The following is a 19,895-nucleotide window of genomic DNA, read 5'->3' as shown; positions in this document are numbered from 1 at the left end:
GCCTGCTTGCCCCTGGGTATGTATGGGTCAGCAAGCAGATCAAACTTAAACCCCAGGAGGACTGGGACGGACCCCCCTCCCCTTCCCTTCCCTCCCAGTCTGCCTCCTCGGAGCACAAAGGTTGAAGTCTTCAGCCCTGCCTCTCCCCACACTGACTCAGCCCCTATAGCAGGGGGCAGAACTGGCTGAGAGTACAAAGGACACCCAGACACCCAAGTGGGCAGCTACAACTGTGTGCAGCCTGGGGGTGGCCAGTGGGACACCTGTGCCTCTTTATCCTCCCTCTCTGGTGGCTGCACGAGAGCCAGGGAGCCTGGCACAGGGTCAGCCAAGAGTATGCCACATGTAGGCTCTTGTGCTGCTCAGCCCCTCTCACATGATCATACAAGCCGTCTGGTTACATCTTCTCACCATGACATCCTCTGTCACACAGACGCTGCCACACCAGCCACATCTCACACTCGCGTTGTCACACACATGCACGCTGATACACACTGTTGGATTACCTCCCACAGTGGCACACTCGCATGATCTCACACGAAGTCACACATGTGCCTCTCCTCTGCCCCTTTATCCTCCGTTCCTGGCACGTGTCTGGCGGCTTCTCTGACACCGCTCTGTGCCCCCCACCCCCCGCGGCGACAGAATCCTGTGGGTACATGGAGCAGCCAGCCTTCTGGAACTTACAGGGGACAGTTATTAACCAAAAACCTGTCCACACAGGGGGCTGAGGCAATCAGCGGGGACCTGGCCTGAGGAGCTGAGACACGGAAAGGGAAGAAATCAAGAGACTCGCGGGAGGGGACGGGGGAGTAGGCGGGGCCAGCTCTGGCAGGACTTTGTAGCGCTGTACCCCAAGAGGGGCGCCTGAGCGGGCAGATGCCCCCTCCTGTGTCAGAATCAGCTCTCCTCTCTACCCCGCCCCATCTGGAGATTGCGGGAGGTAGAGCCCTCTCCGGGCGGGACCACCCGCGGCTCGCAGACTAGTCCAGCGGGGCGGAGCCTGGGGGCGGGCTTGGCGGCGGGGCAGGCCGGGGGCGGGGCCGGCCGGGGCGGGCAGACGGCCGCGGGGGCGGAGCTGGCGGCGGCTGCGGTGGCTGACCCCGGGGAGGATCGCAGGATCCCGTAATCCGAGAGGAGGTCGGAACCTGGGGCGGGCGAAGACACCTTCGTCGTCGCGGCCGCGGGGACGTAGGTGGCCCTTGCTCGCAGTCTTCGGCCCCGCCCCGGGATCCGGTCCGGCCACGTGGTGGGCGGAGGGGGCGGTTCTGAGCCCTCGACCTCGCAGGACCCTGAGCCCTGGGCCACAGTCCGGGGCTGGCGCTGAGAAGCAGGCGCCTGCCCAAGAGCAGCAGAGAGCGAGGTGGGACCCCGGAGAGGGGTAAAGGGACTGGGGTTATGTGGCATAAAATCCGGGCAGTCGGGAAAATTTTTTTGAGGAGGGTAGGAAGAGCCCATGTCTGGGTTCAGAACGGGCTCAGCTACTGTCTAGCTGTCTCTGAATCTCTCAGCCTCAGCCTTCTCCTCTGTCTGTAAAGTAGGCAGGCATGCAGAGGCACGAACTTCCCGGGGTTCTTTGGCGGATTCAATATGGAAATGTGTTGAAAGCGACTAGAACACCTCCTGAAACAGAATGGGGGCTCCGAAAACAGGGGGTCTTCTCCCTGTGGGACGTGCGGGGAAACGCCCTGGGGCAGGGGCGTGAGTAGATGGAGTCCACGGGGCCGCAGCGGCGGGGAGGGGTAGGTAGCCGCTCGCTTTGCCCCTAGCTCACCGCGCGCAGCGCCATGGCCAGCGAGGGTCGCGAGGGCGAGCACCCGTCCGTGACGCTCTTCCGCCAGTACCTGCGCATCCGCACGGTCCAGCCCCAGCCGGACTACGGTGAGAACGCGGCGGTTCCAGGGCCTGCGGTGGGGTCCCGGGGCGGGGACTGCCTTACACCAGACTCCAACCACTGTCACCCCGCTAAGTCCCACTCTGTTGCCTCAACTGGCACCTCCACGCCCCTAGCGGTTCCCCAGGTCAGCGGACTAGTGGCTGGTTCGGGAACAACTTCGCCTCACTGCCCCGGGTTTGAGGTCGGGGAGGAGAGACCAGACAGCTCCAAGGGAAGGAGCTCCAGAAGCCTACTGGGCAGGACAAAGACCACAGCCCTTAGGAAATCAAGCTTGGTGGCTGGGAATTGTGGACATGGATCCAAACGCCTGCCCCGTATTTACCAACTGGGGCACATGGGGTGAATCTCATGCCTGTGCACCAGTTTTCCCATCCCTAAGGAAGAGAGCAGCCACTCCTGTTTCTAACTATGGACTTCCCACCTGACATTCCACAAAGGGTCACTGACTGGCCAAAGATATCTTCTCCCTTGGAGACAGAAATGCAGGTGTCCCCGAGGGGTGTGGAACTGCAGTGCGGAGGCAGCAGCCTGTTTCAGCATGGGCTCCCCTCTCTGGATATACCCCTAGCTTTGCCTGGGCTGGTGGGAGGTGTGGGTAGGCAGAAGCAGCCCCAAGATTCTCTGTGTCCCCAGGGGCTGCCGTGGCCTTCCTTGAGGAGAGAGCGTGCCAGCTGGGCCTAGGCTGTCAGAAAGTGGAGGTGAGCCTAGGCCTGTCATGGGGCGGGGAGGTGGCCACAGGGCACCCGCTCACCTCCTGGTCCTCTCCAGGTGGCACCTGGCCGTGTGGTGACCATTCTGACATGGCCGGGCACCAACCCCAGACTCTCCTCTGTCTTACTCAACTCTCACACGGACGTGGTGCCTGTTTTCAAGGTGTGTGGGGCGTGGGAAGCAGTGCAGGCCTTGGGGTACACAGATGACTCAGACCCCCCATTGGACCCCAGAGAGCCTCAGGGGCTTGTCTTGAAATTGACTCCCGATCTCATAGGACATGACTATGTTCAGGCAGCCTTTTCCCAGGGGTCCGTTCTGTGCCGGGGGTAGCAGTGGGAGCAGAGATGAGGGACTGCAGTCTGCTGCACTTGGCTCGCTTCTGTCCCCTTCACCACCCCACTTGTCACCCCAACCCTAGGGTAGGCTTCTAGATCAGGGGCACAGTTGAACAGAGTAGATTAATGACTAAATTTGGGGCTTCTTCTCATCTCCGCCCCAGGAACACTGGAGTCATGACCCCTTTGAGGCCTTCAAGGATGCTGAGGGCTACATCTATGCCAGGGGTACCCAGGACATGAAGTGTGTCAGCATCCAGTGAGTGTCCTCCATTTCCCATCCCCCACAGTGCCCCTTCTGGCTCACTGAATTGACCCAGGGCCTGGTGTGGGTGTGATTGGAGAATCTCAATGCCAAGGAACACCTTGACCCCTTATCTTGAACAGGAATTCTCACCTTGACATGGATGGGGAGACTGAAGGACAGAGTCCCCTGCCAGGCTGGGGCAGAGCAGGCTGCAGGGGCCCAGGGCTCCAGCCTGCCCACCCAAATATCTGGTGGCTCCCCCAGCACCTGGCTTATACCCTGTCACTGCCCCTCAGGTACCTGGAGGCTGTGAGGAGGCTGAAGGCCGAGGGCCACCATTTCCCCAGGACCATCCACATGACCTTTGTGCCAGGTAGGAGTGGCTTGGGGAGAGCCACTTTTCAGAAGCAGGAGGCTTTGGCGATAGGGACAGATCCTTCATCTCGTGTCCCTGCTGCTTTGACAGATGAGGAAGTTGGGGGTCACCAAGGCATGGAGCTGTTTGTACGGCGGCCCGAGTTCCAGGCCCTGAGGGCTGGCTTTGCCCTGGATGAAGGTGAACAGGCTGGCAGGCCCTTGAGCGGCTGGTGGGGGACAGAGAGGCTGTTAGGGGCTGGGCCACTCCACGCTCTGAATCCCCTCTCCCTCCCCAGGCCTGGCCAACCCCACTGATGCCTTCACTGTCTTTTACAGTGAGCGGAGCCCCTGGTGTGAGTATGGGCTTGGAGGGAGGGCGTCATTGTGCACTGGGATGCCAGGCCAGAAGGGGAGAGGGGCCAGAGGGGCCTCCCAAGAGTCATGCAGCATGTCGGGGCCTGAGTAGCCAGAGCCCCTCTCCACCTGGACTTCTTCCTGAGCTTCTGAGGGAAGCCCCCCATGGACAGAAACCAGCTCTACACCTTGCGTTCTAAGGAGAACAACCCTGCCAGATCAGCTTGGGATGAGGGGAAGGCTGGGGCCCGCCCCCAGGCTGGTCACTTTTCCAGCCCCTCCCATGCTGAAGACACCTCCTTCTCCCTCATCTCCCAGGGGTGCGGATCTCGAGCACTGGGAAGCCAGGCCACAGCTCACGCTTCATCGAGGACACGGCAGCAGAGAAGCTGGTGCGTGGCACACAGGGAGGGAGTTTGGGAATCCCCGAGGCTCTCTCCTGGGGCCACACTCACATCTGACCTCACACTCTCCTAGCACAAGGTGGTGAGCTCAGTCCTGGCTTTCCGGGAGAAGGAGAGGCAGAGGTGAGGCAGCCTGGGAAAGAGGATGGGGGTCTCGGGGGTGGCCCTGCCAGAGAAGGGAGGCTCTTCATCTGCTGTTCCCCCTGCTGCCCCTGCCCCGCCTCCCACCGCAGGCTGCAGTCAGACCCCCACCTGAAGGCCGGGGCTGTGACCTCCGTGAACCTGACCAAGCTAGAGGGTGGCGTGGCCTATAATGTGGTACCTGCAACTATGAGCGCCAGCTTTGACTTCCGTGTGGCACCAGACGTGGACCTGAAGGTGCCCTCTCTGCCTGGGTTTGGAGCGGGGAGCCGGGTCTTCAGTCCTAGGCTGGAGGCTCAGGGAAAGCCGGAGAGGTCAGCTCATCTCCCTTCTCACAGGCTTTCGAGGAGCAGCTGCAGGGCTGGTGCCGGGCAGCTGGTGAGGGGGTCACCTTCGAGTTTGCTCAGGTATCAGCTGGGACCCATGGTCAGATGCTGTGGGAGCTGGGGAGCCTGGGCTTGCTGGGTGTGTGTCCTGGTGGTAGTGGGTGCTCGGCTACATCTGGGTGTCTGTAGCTGTGAGGGACACATTTTATTCAACAAGCAGTCATGGTGCAGGTCACCGTTGAGTGCTGGGGATACCGTAGGACTGAAATTAGACACAGTTCACGGCCTCATCGTTCTTACAGCATGAAGAGACGAAAAGACCTCAATTAAACATTTATATACTACTACTTTTATATGAGTCTGAACACACTCGGTTTAGGAAGGGGTGGGACCCCGCACTCTGAGAACCTGTAACAAGCATTTGGCCAGTCTGAGAGGTCTGGGAGAGCCAGGTCCTAGGTCTCCTAGGTCTCCTATCCTAGGTCTCTAGGAAGAAGATAGGATAGGAAAGCTGGACAGGAAGTAAGTAGATGGAGGGCAGGTCCCAGACCTGTGGCCTTTAAGGGACTGAAAGAGGGCCTGTGGCTGGACCGGCCGGCTGGCTATCTGGGTAGGTGGGTGGAAGCCGCGGTAGAAGGTGGGGCTGAGTGGGTGTGTGCCTAGGCCAGGCTCAGAGTAGCCTGTGAAGAATAGGGGAAGATGTCCAGGCCCTGTCTTGATCCTGCTATCCTGCCCCCCTTCCAGAAGTGGACGGAGTCGCGAGTGACATCTACTGATGACTCAGACCCCTGGTGGGCAGCATTTAGCGAGGCCTTCAAGGACATGTGAGCACATGGGCAGCCTTTCTCTTCCCCTTTCCTCTCTTCTCCTCCTGCCTCCCTTCCACCTTCCTTTGCCCCTTCAGTTTCTCCTTTGCCCTCTCCCCTCTCTGCCTCCTCATTCACCAGGCTCCTCTCTCCGCAGGAAGCTCACTCTGGAGCCAGAGATCTTCCCCGCTGCCACCGATAGCCGCTACCTCCGTGCGGTGAGCTGTTTGCAGTGGGTGGGCAGGGGGTGGTCCTGGATGCTGGCCCTTCTCCTCATGGCTTCTCCTTGCCGCCCTGCAGGTGGGGGTCCCGGCGCTGGGTTTCTCACCCATGAACCGCACACCTGTGCTGCTGCACGACCATGATGAACGGTTGCACGAGGCCGTGTTCCTCCGTGGGATTGACATATACACACGGCTGCTGCCTGCTCTGGCTAGTGTGCCTGCCCTGCCCAGTGATGGCTGAGTCCCGGGCTCCCCAACCTCTACCCCAGGAGCGTCCACCAGACCAGTGTCAAGGCAAGGATCCCTCTGCCCCACACTCAACAATAAAGTCTGCGTGTGGACAGGGCCAGTTCTGCAGTACTGAGAAAAAGGACATTCATGGAGCAGGGATTCTGTTATTCTCTGGGGCCATGAGATTCCCATCTTCATTTCACAGATGGTAAAACTGTGGCTCTGGGTACTTACGTATGACCCCGTGCTGCTCTGTGCCCTACAGCACACTCATCCACTACCACCCAGCCATGTCTGTGCCCAGCATCAAGGGACCATAGTTCCTGTTCTCAGTGGCCACTACACCTTTTTCTGACTTAAAAGGTCAGGGACACCATTCTAAGGAGGAAACCAAAGCATAGCCAGGGAAACACTTCTGGCTTTCTGGGAACAACTCAGGATCCTGTGACAGGACTAGAGCTGAAGGCCAGCTGAGCCCTGCCAGATGTGGGGCGAGTAGAGGGAGAGCTGAAACGCCACAACTGCTAACATTCATCAGCCCCTCAGGATGACAGCAAGGGGGTGTAGCCCCTGCTCTGGTGTTGGGAGCATGAGTCACAGAGGAGCAGGAACTCTGGTGGACCAGGTCAGTTCATCTGAGGGTCCCTACACCTCGGGCAGGGATCAGTGTGTGCTGAGTAGCCGAGTGAGGCTTTGGTATGTCAGCCCTGCTCAGTGGGGCTCCGGGCAGGACCAAGAGTCACTATGGCTCCTCTAGCTGATGTGATCCAGTCCTGTTTGGGCCTCCGCAGGCATGGGGTGAGACGGAGGGCAATGGTTTGACGTTCTAGTTGTGGCCAAAGGAAGTCCACAGCCGGGTTCTGTGGCCTCCAGCCGCTGCTTGTGCCAGGACAGGACTTGGGCCAGCTCCATCTGCTTTGAGCCCTCCCAGCAGCCCCTGGGGGCAGGCTTCACTGAGCCCCTGTAGAAGCTCTGCTAGAATAGTTTGCCCGATGCCACATAGGTTGTAGGTAATGGGAATCAAGACTTGAGATGCAAAAACTAGGGACTTGTGCTTTCTATACAAGGGAGGTGCCATCTGGGAGCTAGAGGCTGATAGCAAGTTGGTTGTGACCTTAAGCCTAGCTGAAGCCCCTCACCTGGGTGGGGTGTGGCCTCCCTCTTCGGACTGCAGCAGGATGACAGAGTCTTCATGCCATCATGGGGACTATAACACAGGCCTTACTAGAAGCCACCCGACCTGATGACCTCAGGCTGGGCCAAACTACCTTCAGGACAGAAAACCTGATCCTGGTTCAAGACCCCACCTAACTGACACCTCTTGGTGTTGGGCGGTCACCACCCAGAGCATGCCAGGGTGACAGTCAGGAGCTAGCAGCCCAGCCCTGACTGTGCAAACTTTCTGGGGTCCCACATGGGCTGCCTGGGTCCCAGTGCTACTTCCGTCCCAGAGCTCCGCGATCTTGAGTGTTCTTCCATATGAAACAAAGAGAATACCTACTTTAGAGCAAGAGGGACCATTTATCATGGGATGTTACCTGTTGCCTCCATTTTTAAGATCTGGGAGTGTGTGCATGTGCAGCGGGTAGGGAGGGGCAGGGGAGAGCGCAGACCCCTTCCTGAGCAGGAGACCCACCTCGGGGCTTGATCCCAGAACCCTGAGATCATGACCTGAGCCTGAAATCAAGAGTCTGGATGCTTAACCACCTGAGCCAGCCAGGTGCCCCAGGAAGTGCAACCCTTTCAGAACCCCCCCATGTGGCCAAGGCTGGTCCACATGTTACAGGACAACCATACTCAAAGACTGCTTCTGAGGACTGCATGACCAGGAAGTGATACGCTTGGCACCTTCTAAGGAAGCCTCCACGAATGCCTAGAACTCTATACCAGTTGCTTTGCTAGCTGCTCTACTCTGCAGATGAAGCAGCTGATCCAGGGGGGACAGTCAGGTCTGGCCCAGTTGTGCTAGTTAAGGTGGTGCCCCCACAGCCCTGTGTCCCACAGGCCCCAGCACAACCCAGAGTGGTGGATGCTGACTGAGTACACTAGACTAAGCCTAAGTCTGGACCGCCTCAGGCCAGAGTCCAAAACTCAGCAGGGTCCTTCTCTTTATCCCCAGGGTAAACTTTAAGGCTTACCAGGGTATTTGGGACTTCTCTTTCTCCACCAGACTGCCCAAGCCAGCAGACGATGTGCCCCAGCCTCCTTAAAGCCCTCCACCATGTCTTTCACTAGGTCCTTTTCTTGTACTCCAGGGCCCCATTTCCCCCAACTCTCACCCATACTCCAGTCCCTGGACCACAGACACAGGCCAAATGACAGATCCTGCCGCAGGTTTATTTGTACAAATAGCACAGGAGGACACCAGCCCCATGCGGATAGAAGCCCAGGGGTCATACCAGTCCTTCTGTCCTCACACTGGCAGACAGAAGACTCTACACTGGAGCCTTTGTGGGGGCCTGGGCACCTTTGGGAGTCTGAGCTGCAGCAGGAGCAGGAGCTGGAGCTGGAGCCGGAGTCGCAGCCGAAGCCTGGGCCTTGGTTTGAGCCTTGGCCTTGGACTTTGGCCGGCAGAGCCTGAGACCCTTGGCAATGCGGGCACGAGCACGTTTCCCGAGCTTGGGGTGAGCGATGTAGGCAAGTCGATTGAGCTTGCGGCTGCCGCCCTTTGGGATCTTGGGCTTGACCTCCTTGGGCTTGACGAGGGCCTTGATAGCCTCGGCACGTGCACTCATGGCCTTGGCGTTGTTGGCCTGCATCTTCTTCAGACCCTTCTTGTTGTGCTTCTTGGCAAAGCGCATGTTCCTCAGGAACTTGGGGTCTACCTGGAAGGCAAGGCAAGCAAAGGCTCTAAGTGCATGTGGGGCCTCAAGCCACTGCCGGTGGCCCTCTCCACACCTGTACCCAGGAGACTACGGGGCTCCAGCCAAGCCCTACTGGGGGCATAGACAGCATTACGTCAAACTTAAATGCTGAGATCTACATCCCTTACAAACTACCTGTAGAGAAACATGCACTAAACACCCAAGGCCAACACTCCACTCTGCTAATGCCACACACAGACCGTATTTTCAGGGCTACAAGCCCAGAGCCCAATGAAGCTCAAATGCAAGCGCAGAGGGAAAGAACAAACACACGAAGGCTGCTGCCTCTGCCAGGCCTGCAGGGTGGAGGCTTTCCTGACACCCCTCAGGGTCACCCCCACCTCTTTAAAAGGAAGGAGTCAGTTAAGCATCAAGCCTGGTCTAACAGATATATAGCAAATGAGACTGAAAAAGAGACCAAGACGGGGAAACCGAGGTCCAGAGATTTAATGGTTCATTCCACAGACCAGAGACCAAGGGGACAGGGGAGAGATAGGACCCCGTTCCGTTTAGACCCTACAGCCTCAGCCTTCCCAGCCAATCCTTAGAACTCCTCGGCACAGCCCCCAAGCCCAGCACTGACTGGGTCCCATCAAGGCCGCAGGCTGGTAGAATGCAAGGCTCTAAGAGTTACACAGCACTTCCCTTGAAGTGCTCTGGATAAGGAAGGAGGACAGTCCAACTACCCTCAGGAGGCAGGTGACACCCGACTGGGCAGTTACCACCTGGGCTGGGAAAAGTCATGGAAAGGGTTGTTAGTTTTGGCAGGACATGAAGTGCAGGCAAAAGCTGGCTGGAGAGAGAACCTGTGGGCTTTGGTAGTCCGGGGAAGACGAGGGGGACAGCTACTAATGTTGCTGCTCAGCTGGAAACAGATACAGGGGAGGCTGTGGCTGTGCAACCGGGGCCGAGCGGACACCCCTCTCACTCACCCCCTTAAGAGATTCGTATCTTTGCGACCGGGGTTTCTTGATGCCGTTTCTGTGCCATTTTCGTGCTGCGAGGGGAGGCGAAGGAATTAGACCAAACAAGATTTGCTCCAGTGAGACCAGACAACATCACAGCCGGCCAGCCTGGGGAAACCATCACTTCCCAGAGCAGGTCTCCTCGAGGTCTGCCACCAGCTCTTACCCCCGCTGCAAAGCCCTGGGGGCAGCTCAAGAGGACCCCTGGCTTCTTCAACTGTAACCCAAACGCCATCCTGGCGAAAACAAAACCAGCCCCAGGCCCACAGCGTCCCCTTGCCCTGCCCCAGCACCACTCATCCTTGCCAGGGTCTGAAGGGACACCGAGGCCGGAGGGGGAACTTACACTGGTTGTGCGTGGTGTGGTTCTTGGACTTGGCCATGTCTGCACCTGGGGGAGGAGAGTGGAGATCAGGGCTGGGGGGGTTCGCAGGGCTGGCTGGGCGCTGACCTGGAATGTACGTGAGGCCAGAAGCCAGGACGCAGGTGCAGCACAGAGGCCTTGAATCTGCTGCCGCTTCCCACCGGCGTCCACTTACTCAGCACGACCCGACACGGTCCCGGCTTCCAGAGCTCGGCTAAGACGGCCCTGAAACCAACCCTCCCTCACCACACTGCGTTCTACCCCAAATCCGAGTTCTCCCTCTTCCCATCCATTCCTCGAGAATCCACAAGGTCCACCCGCGCCCCACGCCCTCCGCTCCCCACAGTCATGCATCCGGCCTCCCTGTCCTTCCCGGCTTTGCGTCCGGCCGCCGGCTGGGAGCCGCGGATGGCTCCAGATACCGCGCGGCCAAGACTCACCGAAGCCCGCGGCTCCCGAAGCGCCTCGGGCCGGAAGAGAAAGGGAGAGAGGAAGGCCGCGGTGCAGCACGGGAATAGGGTCGTCGAGGCCGGAAGGTACTTCTGGAAAAGCTTCCCCCGGCGCTTGGAAGAAAAGTTCCGAAGCCCGGGACGGTCCAAGCCGACGCAAAGGCGGTGCTACGAGCCTGGCTGTGCGACCTTCAGGTTTTACCTACATTCATTCCTCCTGGACCAAGCTCCTGGACCGAGTTCTCGTGAGAGGTCCCGGAGGCGAAGGGAGTCCTTGAGGGATGCGTGCTAGGCAAAGAGTGACAGATTTGTGTTCTCCCAGCCCAGGCTGCTGAGCGGAGGATGGACTGTAGGGGGCAGAGGTGAGGCAGGGGAGCTGTGACGAGGCTGGTGTCCCGCTCCACGGAGAGCGAGGGAACCTGGAACCCAGCCGGGGCAGCGGGTGTGGAGGAGAGTGGATACGTACCCGGGACTTGGGATGCAGACGATCAGGGAGAGGATGGAGGCCAGAATGGCCCTTAAGTTTTGGGGCTTGGACATCTGGGTGAATGCTGGTACTGTTCACAGAGATGGGGAAGGTTGGGAGGAACAGGGCTTTTATTGCTTTGTTTCCAGGAGGCCAGTGATCCAGATGTTTCCGTTTAGATGCATTAAATCTGAGATGCCTGTTGGACATCGAAAATGAGTTAGGCTTTGCCTCCTGACAACTCTTCTCTCTTCCCCACACAGTTCAGTCTCCACACAGCAGTGGGGGCTGGGCGTTGTTAAAGACACAAAGCAGATCTTGTCATTGAAAGTCTTCAAAGGCCTCTCCTTGCTTTGGAAATAAACTCTTTACCTCCCCAAAGCCTGGCAACCCTCTCCTGATCATTCCCGTCTCTCCATCGAAACCCATGGGCTTTTTTTATTACCTGCCAAACATAAATGCTTGTTCCTTTTTTTCTTTTTTTTAAGATTTTATTTATTTATTTGGGAGAGAGAGATCATGAGCAGCGGGGAAGGAGTAGTGCAGGGAGCCTAATGCAGTGCGATGCTGGGGCTCCATCCCATGTCTCTGAGATCATGACCTGAGCCGGAGGCAGACGTTTAACTGACTGAGCCACCCAGGCGCCCCTGAATCCTTGTTCTGACTTCAGGACCTTTACACTTGCTATTCCTCCCCCTGGACTACCTTCTCACTGCTCTTTGGATGCCTGCTTTCTTGGAGAGGCCTTTAGATAGGGCATCTAAAATAAATACACCCAGGGGCACCTAGGTGGCTCAGAGGGTTAAGCCTCCTCCTTTAGCTCGGGTCCTGGTCTCAGGGTCCTGGGATTGAGCCCAGAATCGCATCGGGCTCTCTGCTCAGCAGGGAGCCTGCTTCCTCCTCTCTCTCTTTCTGCCTCTCTGCCTACTTGTGATTTCTCTCTCTCTCTCTGCCAAATAAATAAATAAAACCTTAAAAAAAAGTCTCTTATAATAAAAAATAACGATAAAATAAAATAGATACACTCCACTCCATCTCCCCAGGTGTTTTTTTGTGCTCTCATTATCTTTGCTTCCTTCACAGAATTTTCCAGACTCTAATCCTGTTCTTATTTACTAGTGTATGTGTCCATTGGCACAAGTGCCATGAGTTCAGGACTGGTTGGGTCACTTTTCCTTTCCCCCTGCTGGGCATAGCATTGATGCAGAATAGGAACTTACTAACCACCGGCTGGATGGACAATCTTTGGCAAGGTGGATTCGTGGAGTGACAGGAGCATACTGCAGAGAGCCGGGATGTGGAAGGGGGAAGGAGGATGTGGAGGCAGGACATGGCAGTCACTCCTTACCAAAGCATTCCTGAGAAGGGGGAGAGAAATCTGGCAACTGTGAGTCAGGAGAATGAAAAGCAGGCTCAGATGCTGGCAGGGGACCTAGTGCCAAGAAACAGTTGAGGCCAGAGGGAAGGTGTCTGGAGGAACAGTCCCAAGGGCTGCTGAGAACGGATGGGAGAGCCAGGGGGCAGAGGTGGGGACTGTGGGAAGTAGGGGTGGCCCCATGCCGGCGAGTCAGGACCTCAGCTCAGTGAGTGGGAGAGGTGGACGCAAAGGGTGAGACAGAGAGAAGAAGGTTTGACTGCTGCACCCTTGAGAGAGAGGACCTGGCAGGTAGGGGCCAGCAGAAGGCGCTGGAATGACTTTAGAGGAGCTAGGTTGCTCCATCGTGTGGCCTTCCGGCTGAGCCCTAGCTCCCACAGTGAGCTCCTAAAAAGTGGACAGTGACACCTGCTCGGAACTCAGTTTTGCCAGGCTGTTAGGACAGTGGCAGAGCAGGCAGTGAGCAGAGAGCCATAGTCTGACAGGGGAGGCAGATTCAGGGACAGGTGATGGCCATCCGTGAACACTGGAGCTGCTAGAGGGATTGGCCCAGGGTGGGATCCCAGCTGCTAGACAAAGGGGGAACAGTGATGAGAGCCAGGAGCTTTGACAGTGATCTGAGGGGACTCATTCAGGGGCCAAAGGGGAACATGACCTTGGAGCCATCGGCTGCTATGCTTTTCAAGGTAAGGAAAGACGGCAGGGCCTGCCCTATATATAAGGATAGTTTCCTCTCTCTCTCTTCCCTTCCTTCCTTTCTTCCTTCCTTCCATAAAAGCTCGTTTGGGACACCTAGGTGGCTCAGTTGGTTAAGCATCTGCCTTCAGCTCAGGTCATGATGTTGGGATCCTGGGATCAAGCCCTTCGTTTGGCCCCCCGCTCAGCAGGGCAGTTTGCTTCTCCCTCTGCCTCCCCCAAAACCGTTTATGCTCTTTCACCCTCAAGCTTTCTCAAATAAATAAATAAAATCTTAAAAAGAAAAAAAAAGCTCTTTTGTAACCTGATTTTATTCATTCAATCATAATTCATGGACATCCTTCCCTGTTCATGAAAATCCCTTGTAATCCTGTTCTATTTGACACATTTAAACACATTATTCTGGGAGCACCTGGGTGGCTCAGTCGTTAAGTGTATGCCTTTGGCTCAGGTCATGATCCCGGGGTCCTGGGATCAAGCCCCAAATTGGGCTCTCTGCTCAGCGGGAAGCCTTCTTCTCCCTTTCCCACTCCCCCTGCTTGTGTTCCTTCTCTCACTGTGTGTGTGTGTGTGTGTATGAAATAAATAAATCTTTTAAAAAATGAAAATAAAAACATTATTCTGGGGGACACCTGGCTGGCTCAGTCGGAAGAGCATGAGACTCTTGATCTTGAGGCGGAGAGTTCAAGCCCCATGCTGGGTGGAGAGATTACTTTAAACAAACAAACAAACAAACTCACCCCACACACATTTTCCGAAAGAGATCAGTAAACATCACTAAGATGTCAAAGGAATCTCTGACACAAAAAAGCTGAAAAACTTAACCCTTCCTCCAGGGTCCACATACTTCTACCCTCTGCGAGTGAGCAGCTCTTGTCTCCATCCACGTGGAGGCCTGGGTCCACCTGCCATCCTCTGTAGCCTTGGGCAGAGCCACTCACTGGACGTGGCCAACTATCTGTCCACCAGGCTCCTTGCCAGTGCCTTGGGCGCACGATGGAGAGGTGAGGCCCGGAGACCAGACAAGCCTTCCACTGGGCAGGATGTGACCCACCTGCGCCATGTGACTGGCAGTGGCAGTGTCTCGCCCAGGCCTTGTCCAGAGCTACAGCCCAACTGCAGTAAGGGGGACCCAGTGGGGCCCACTCAGCAAAGTAAGAGGGTCGGAGACATCCGGGGTTGTTTTCGCTGTGCCTAGCATGGTCCTGGGTAAATATCTGAGGAATTAAATGTACACATTTCACAAATCCACACGGATGGCAGAATCAGGAGGCAGGAAGCCAGGCAGCCTCGAGGGATTTCACAGGGATATCAGTCCACTCTTCTACCACGTCGGGTCTCGGCTCTCTCAGCCTCAGTCTGGGTATAACCTGGGGACAAACACAATAATTGCCTCACGGGGTGACACTGGGTACTTTGAGCAAAGCACTGGACACTGCGCTGAGTATGCCTTAGGTGCTTAATCGTTGTCCGTCTCACCCATGCTTTTTCTCCACAAGGCCTCCGGAGGGGGGACAAGGCTTAGGGAAAGAGTGTCAGTGGCAACTGAGTGCTAAAATTGAGGACAGGCTCCAAGGGAGGGACAGGATGGGGGAAGTCACAGTCCTCAGGCGTCCTGGGTCCCCCCAGTCCTGCAGTTCCAGAGAGATAGGGATCTCCACTATGCCCCAACAAGAGGGACTGTGAGGGGATTATCAGAACCAGGATATTTTCTCTGTGGAAGACTAGGGGACAGAGAAGAGGAGCCCCCTAACCACTGAGTTGGGCTTTGGATCTGCTTAGAAATGCCCAAGTGCGAGGTCCCCCCTGGCCCTGGGTGGCCCCAGAAGGCTGAGCTGTGACTGATGGAGGCAAATACGAGATCCACAGAAGAGGATCAATTCTGCAATCAGAATTTTCCCCAAACCACGGAGCAGTGAATTCCCTGGTACAAGAGGTGTGCCAGCAGTGCTTTACTTACTGGGGATGGAGGAGCAAGTATGGAATAGAAGGATGGGGAATATAACCCTTAAGTTCACTTACCTCTTGGAGTCTGAGATTCAAAGCTCCTGGAGAAGGAAAGGCGATGTACAGGGTTTGACTCCAGGCCGCAGCTCAGGACCTGGAGGAAGAGAGGACAGATTGGATGGAGGCTTGGAGGTGCAGCCCATCCCTCAGGTTCCTGGGTATGCCTTCAACAGCCCCAGGCCACTGATTTTCAGCACCCACTCCCCCCACCCAGAAGTGTTCTGGCATCTGCAGTCAGGAATGTGAGCCCATTGTCCACAAGGGGGCAGCACGGCCCCACGGATGGACTATGCAGCGGCTGACAGGCTGGAGCTCACCTCTCCCGGGAACCCTCTGAGCCTCCCTGATCTCTCTCTCTCTCTCTCTCTCTCTCTCTCAAATACACCTGCTTCTCCACCCCGCCCCCAAACTATGGATCGAGGCTCTGTCTGTCCATTCTTGGCAGGTGGTTCAGGGTGGGTTGGGTCCCCGTGACTCCAAGCGCCTGGTGGTAATGGGGATGAGGGTGGGGTGTCTTTCCCAAAGAGAGCTCAGGGCAGAGAAAGGGAAGCCTGTGGGTCCTGCCCCTGCCGGTCCACCTCAGAGTGACTGGAGGACGTGGTTTGGGCATCAGGAGGGCTTGGGTTCAAATCTGCTGCCGCTCACCAGCAGAATGCCTTCGCATCGCTGAGCCTCAGTCTCCCCATCTGTAACAGTGAGGGAGAGCCGCAGCCAGGGCTGAGCAGGCAGGAAGCCTCCCAGAGCCTGCCTGTGCATTCCCAAGACCTCACAGCAGTCTTGTGGGGAGATGAGGTTCTCATTATGGTAATTCACAGATGGGAGAGACAAGAGTCCTTGGGCATGACTTGCTAGAGGTCCCACAGCCCAATGGAGGAGATGCTGTGGTCCAGATGCCCACCAGGACCTGGAGGAGGATGGGATGGTGTGTGCCCGGTGGGGCCATAGAGGGAACCCCATAACACTGACCCCCACCCAGGATGACCTGGGAGAAGCCCATGGCCTCTATGGTCAACAGATGCCCCAAGTGGGGGTCCCTCTGGGCTAGCCCCTGCCTCCTCTCAGACCCACTCACCCAGGACAGGCCTAGAAAGGAAGACATGTGGTGGTGGTGGTGGTGACCCCGGGAGGAGGCAGGGGTCAGTCGACCACAAGCAGGCGGGGACTGGCAGGATGTGAATAGAGGGGAGGATCGGCGGCTCAGAGAACTGACTGGCGGGGTGGGGGTTGGGGACGTGGGGTAGGTGCATGTGAGGGGGCTGGACAGGCCAGGACAGCACCCCCGAGTGCCTCCCCACCCCACATCCACCCCGCCCCACTCCTGCCTCTGAGGTGGAAAACACAAAACAGCCAAGGGAACTCCTTTTGAACAAAGAGGGTCTGAAAAGGAAGAATGAAGCCGGGGAGCTGGGAGGCACCCTTTCCTTTCCCTCCCCAGCAGCCTCCAGGGAGCCAGAAGCATCGTTGTCACGGCAACCACAGCCCCTCCACCTCCCCTTACCCTGTCCTGCCCGGATGCCCACCGTCCAGGCCCAGGCTAAAGAGAGGTCGGGGGTGGGGAGCATCTTCCCGTCAGGCTGAAGGACAGAGAGGCCATGAGGGTCTCAGGAGGGTTGTACCCCATGGGGGTGGAGTGGGGGAGGTCCCTGGAGGGCTCTGGGCTTACTCTTGTCTGCTCCCCATTTAGGGCTTCAGGAAAACCCCCTCCGAGGCCCCAGCACATCATGGATGGAATGAGGGAGAAGGAAACCCAGCCTTGTTTGCAGGCACAAGGGACACCAGAAAGAGCAGAGCTGGGGATCTGAGGAGGGGCACACTCAGGAAGCCTGAGGACCCTAAAAGGCAAGAAGGACTTGTGGCCATAGGCAATAAGCTTTGGTCTGAGCACTGCCCTTTCCCAGCTGTGTCACTGGGTAAACCCTTCAATTTCCCAGGGGCTGCCCCTCATTCCCCTTCTACCCTTCCTCCACGTAAAATAGGTTCAGCCACTCAGGCTGGGGGGGATGCTTGCCGTGCAGCAAAGAGAAAAGATGACCTCGGGCTCCACCCAGGAGATCTGTGGATGGACTCCAAGCTTGAAACCCCTTATGTCTGCTAGGCCAGGGCCTGCGCCCACGATCACCACGAGCATCTACTGTGCACAGAGCCTGGAGGGTTGGGAGGAGAGGAAGCTGTAGGCACAGCACACCAAGATGCAGAACAGAGGGGCGTCTGGGTGGCTCAGGTCATGATCCCAGGTCCTGGGATTGAGCCCCTCATCGGACTCTCTGCTCAGCAGGGAGCCTGCTTACACCTTCTCCTGCCTGCCTCTCTACCTATTTGTGATGTCTCTCTCTGTGTCAGATAAATAAATTAAAATCGTTTTCTTTTAAAGATTTTTATTTATTTATTCGACAGAGATCACAAGGAGGCAGAGGCAGGCAGAGAGAGAGAGAGAGAGAGGGAAGCAGGCTCCCCGCTGAGCAGAGAACCTAAAGCAGGGCTCAACCCTAGGACCCTGAGATCATGACCTGAGCAGAAAGCAGAGGCTTAACCCACTGAGACACCCAGGCATCCCAATAAATAAAACGTTTAAAAAAAGAAAAGATGCAGAACAGAGGGGTCCATCCAGGCCAGGAGACTCTGGAGGTGGAGGAGGAACCCAGACGTCTTTCTGGCAGAGAAGGCACGCTGTTGGGCTCAAAGGCAGGGAAACCAGGCAGAGGTAGGGAGGGGCTAGGGGGGTTCTCTGGCACCAGATCCCAGCTGATCGGGGCCTCCCTGAGCTGTACCCCCAAAGCCCTGAGTCCTGGCCCACAGTGGGTATCCCTACCTTCCTGGCACACCGCCCTAAGTCCAGGGCTCCAGCAGGGAAAGGGGCCCCCGCCAGGGCCTGGAGCCAGGAGCTTCACTTCACTCTTAGTCCCCGCTGGTCCTCGCCATACCCTCTGAGCGGCTTCTCTAGCTACTCCATGCTGCCGATGAGGAAACCGAGGCTGAGACAGGTGAAGTGACTTGCTCAGGGTCACCAGCTTCTTCTCCTCAGTCAAAGCCACTTCTGGAAGCTCTTCTGGGCTTGGACCCCGCTTGAGACTCTGGTGGCGGCTTGGAGAAAGGAGGGCTGTCATCTGAGGGGTGACCCTGTGGTAGAGTGGGCTCTGGGACCCGTGGCAAGCGGCCGAGAGTTGGGGGCGGCGCCTACCTTATGCCTGCAGGACAACATGGGGGAGTCCTGCTTCTGTGTCTGCCCCACGCTTGTTCATTGGCGGGTCATCACATTCCGCCCCAGCCCTTCCACTGGCGAAGGTTGGAGAGTACGACCCAGATCCCGCGGGACACTTAGCAGCTGGGGCAGCTGGAGCAAATCCTGAACCCCTGTGGCTCAGTGTCCCCTTCCTGTAAGACGGGGATGAGGACACTACCTACTTGCCGGGTTGTGGTGAGGCCCCAGGGACCCGTTCCAGCCAAGCACCTACCCGTGGTCTCTGTCTGACTCAGTAGCCCTCCTGGGACCAGACCTGAAGCAGCCAGGAGGCCAGGCAGGCAGCACTGGGGTCCTTCCCTGCCCCCCCCCACCAAACCTCCCTGGAAACAGAGCAGCTCCCCACCCTCCAGGGGCCCTGCTCAAAGGGAGAGAGAGAGGAGAGCGGGACTGCCCTGGGTTGCCCCCCTCACTGTAGGGAGGGATGGCAGGGCCGGGAGCTGGCAGGCTGAGCGGTGGTGGTCGTGGTGGCTGGGAGGGGCATACGGAGACCCCTGCCACTCCTGGCATCCAGGCCACAGCCCCAGGAGCCCGAGGGTGAGAGCCCAGTGGACCTGAACGGGCCTGTCTCCGAGCGGCTGCCCGCCTGGCACAGGCCTGGCAGCTCTGGTTTTAATCGTTTTCCACCAGCAGCTCCTGGAGGTGCGGGGGCGGCTTCCCCTCCACTTGCGTCTCCTGGAGGATGAGGCTTGGCTAAAAATAACTTGAATTGCTGTGCTCCCACCCTAGCGGGAGGAGGGGCCTGGGGGCTGCGGGGGTGGGAATGTGGCAGCAGCCCTGAGAGGGGGTTCCCTGAGAGGAGATGGAGAAAAGCCTTGCTGGTAGGTGGGCAGGGCTGCAGGATACTGCAGGGGACCTGGCCCTTTCTCACCTCCTTCCCCGAGGCCTGCTCCCAGGGCACACCCAGGGCACAGTGCTCGAGGAGCAGAGCTGGGGGCCGAGGCGGGCCTGACCCCTGGACTCACATCGGGGAGGTGGTGGCAGCGGCTCCTTCCAGCACACAGTCTCTGTTGGAGGATTCCCCCCACCAACACACACTTTCAGGACAGGGGTCCCTTCCACTCATTCCTGCCTAGACCGGAGCTTGGATCTAGACTCCTGTCCCCTATTTCTCCCTTCCCTGCCATGTGACACTGAGCCTCACTTGAAGACTGGGTGCAAATATGAAGCCCTTGACTCCCGGGCCTGCTGAGGCTTCTCCCCATCCCATCTTCTCCATCAGTCTGGAGAGGCGGCGTTGGGCTCCCTGAGGGACCGTCCTCAGAGAGGTGGGGGCTGTGTCGGGGTCCAGCAGCCAGGTTTCTTGATACCCTGCAGTAGGGTATCAAGAATGGGGAAATTTCACCCATGAACATCTCTCAAGAGCCCACAGGGTACCGGACACTGTTGATGCTGGACGGGGTGCGGCCGGAGCGAGACAGACGGGAATCTAGGG

General features: G+C 57.6%; 2 protein-coding genes across 3 annotated transcripts; one reads left to right on the top strand and one right to left on the bottom strand.

The window, feature by feature from the left end:
* Positions 1-1,089: 1,089 nt before the first annotated feature.
* On the top strand, positions 1,090-6,154 carry ACY1 (aminoacylase 1). Of its 2 annotated transcripts, none has more exons than XM_013049756.2 (15): positions 1,090-1,381; positions 1,770-1,881; positions 2,531-2,595; positions 2,666-2,770; positions 3,111-3,205; positions 3,490-3,566; positions 3,660-3,749; positions 3,847-3,903; positions 4,223-4,296; positions 4,382-4,431; positions 4,542-4,686; positions 4,788-4,856; positions 5,520-5,599; positions 5,739-5,799; positions 5,882-6,154. In XM_013049756.2, exons 2-15 carry the CDS (start codon positions 1,788-1,790, stop codon positions 6,044-6,046), a joined length of 1,227 nt encoding a protein of 408 aa, XP_012905210.1. In that variant the 5' UTR covers positions 1,090-1,381; positions 1,770-1,787; the 3' UTR covers positions 6,047-6,154. The 2 variants fall into 2 exon arrangements, with proteins under 2 accessions (XP_012905210.1, XP_004780127.1); XM_004780070.3 differs by having other exon boundaries at positions 1,091-1,363.
* Positions 6,155-8,352: 2,198 nt separating this feature from the next.
* RPL29 (ribosomal protein L29) lies at positions 8,353-10,783 on the bottom strand. Its single transcript, XM_004780069.3, has 4 exons — positions 10,670-10,783; positions 10,212-10,256; positions 9,833-9,897; positions 8,353-8,861 (listed from the first exon to the last, which is right to left on the bottom strand). The coding sequence occupies exons 2-4, from the start codon at positions 10,246-10,248 to the stop codon at positions 8,472-8,474; spliced, it is 492 nt and encodes a 163-aa protein (XP_004780126.1). The 5' UTR covers positions 10,249-10,256; positions 10,670-10,783; the 3' UTR covers positions 8,353-8,471.
* Positions 10,784-19,895: the final 9,112 nt, after the last annotated feature.

The sequence above is a fragment of the Mustela putorius genome, unplaced genomic scaffold (assembly GCF_011764305.1).
Source record: "Mustela putorius furo isolate JIRA1106 unplaced genomic scaffold, ASM1176430v1.1 tig00000095_pilon_pilon_pilon, whole genome shotgun sequence".
NCBI classification, from domain to species: Eukaryota; Metazoa; Chordata; class Mammalia; order Carnivora; family Mustelidae; genus Mustela; species Mustela putorius.
Note: the sequence above shows the minus strand (reverse complement) of the source record. Positions and strands in the feature narration are given on the sequence as shown.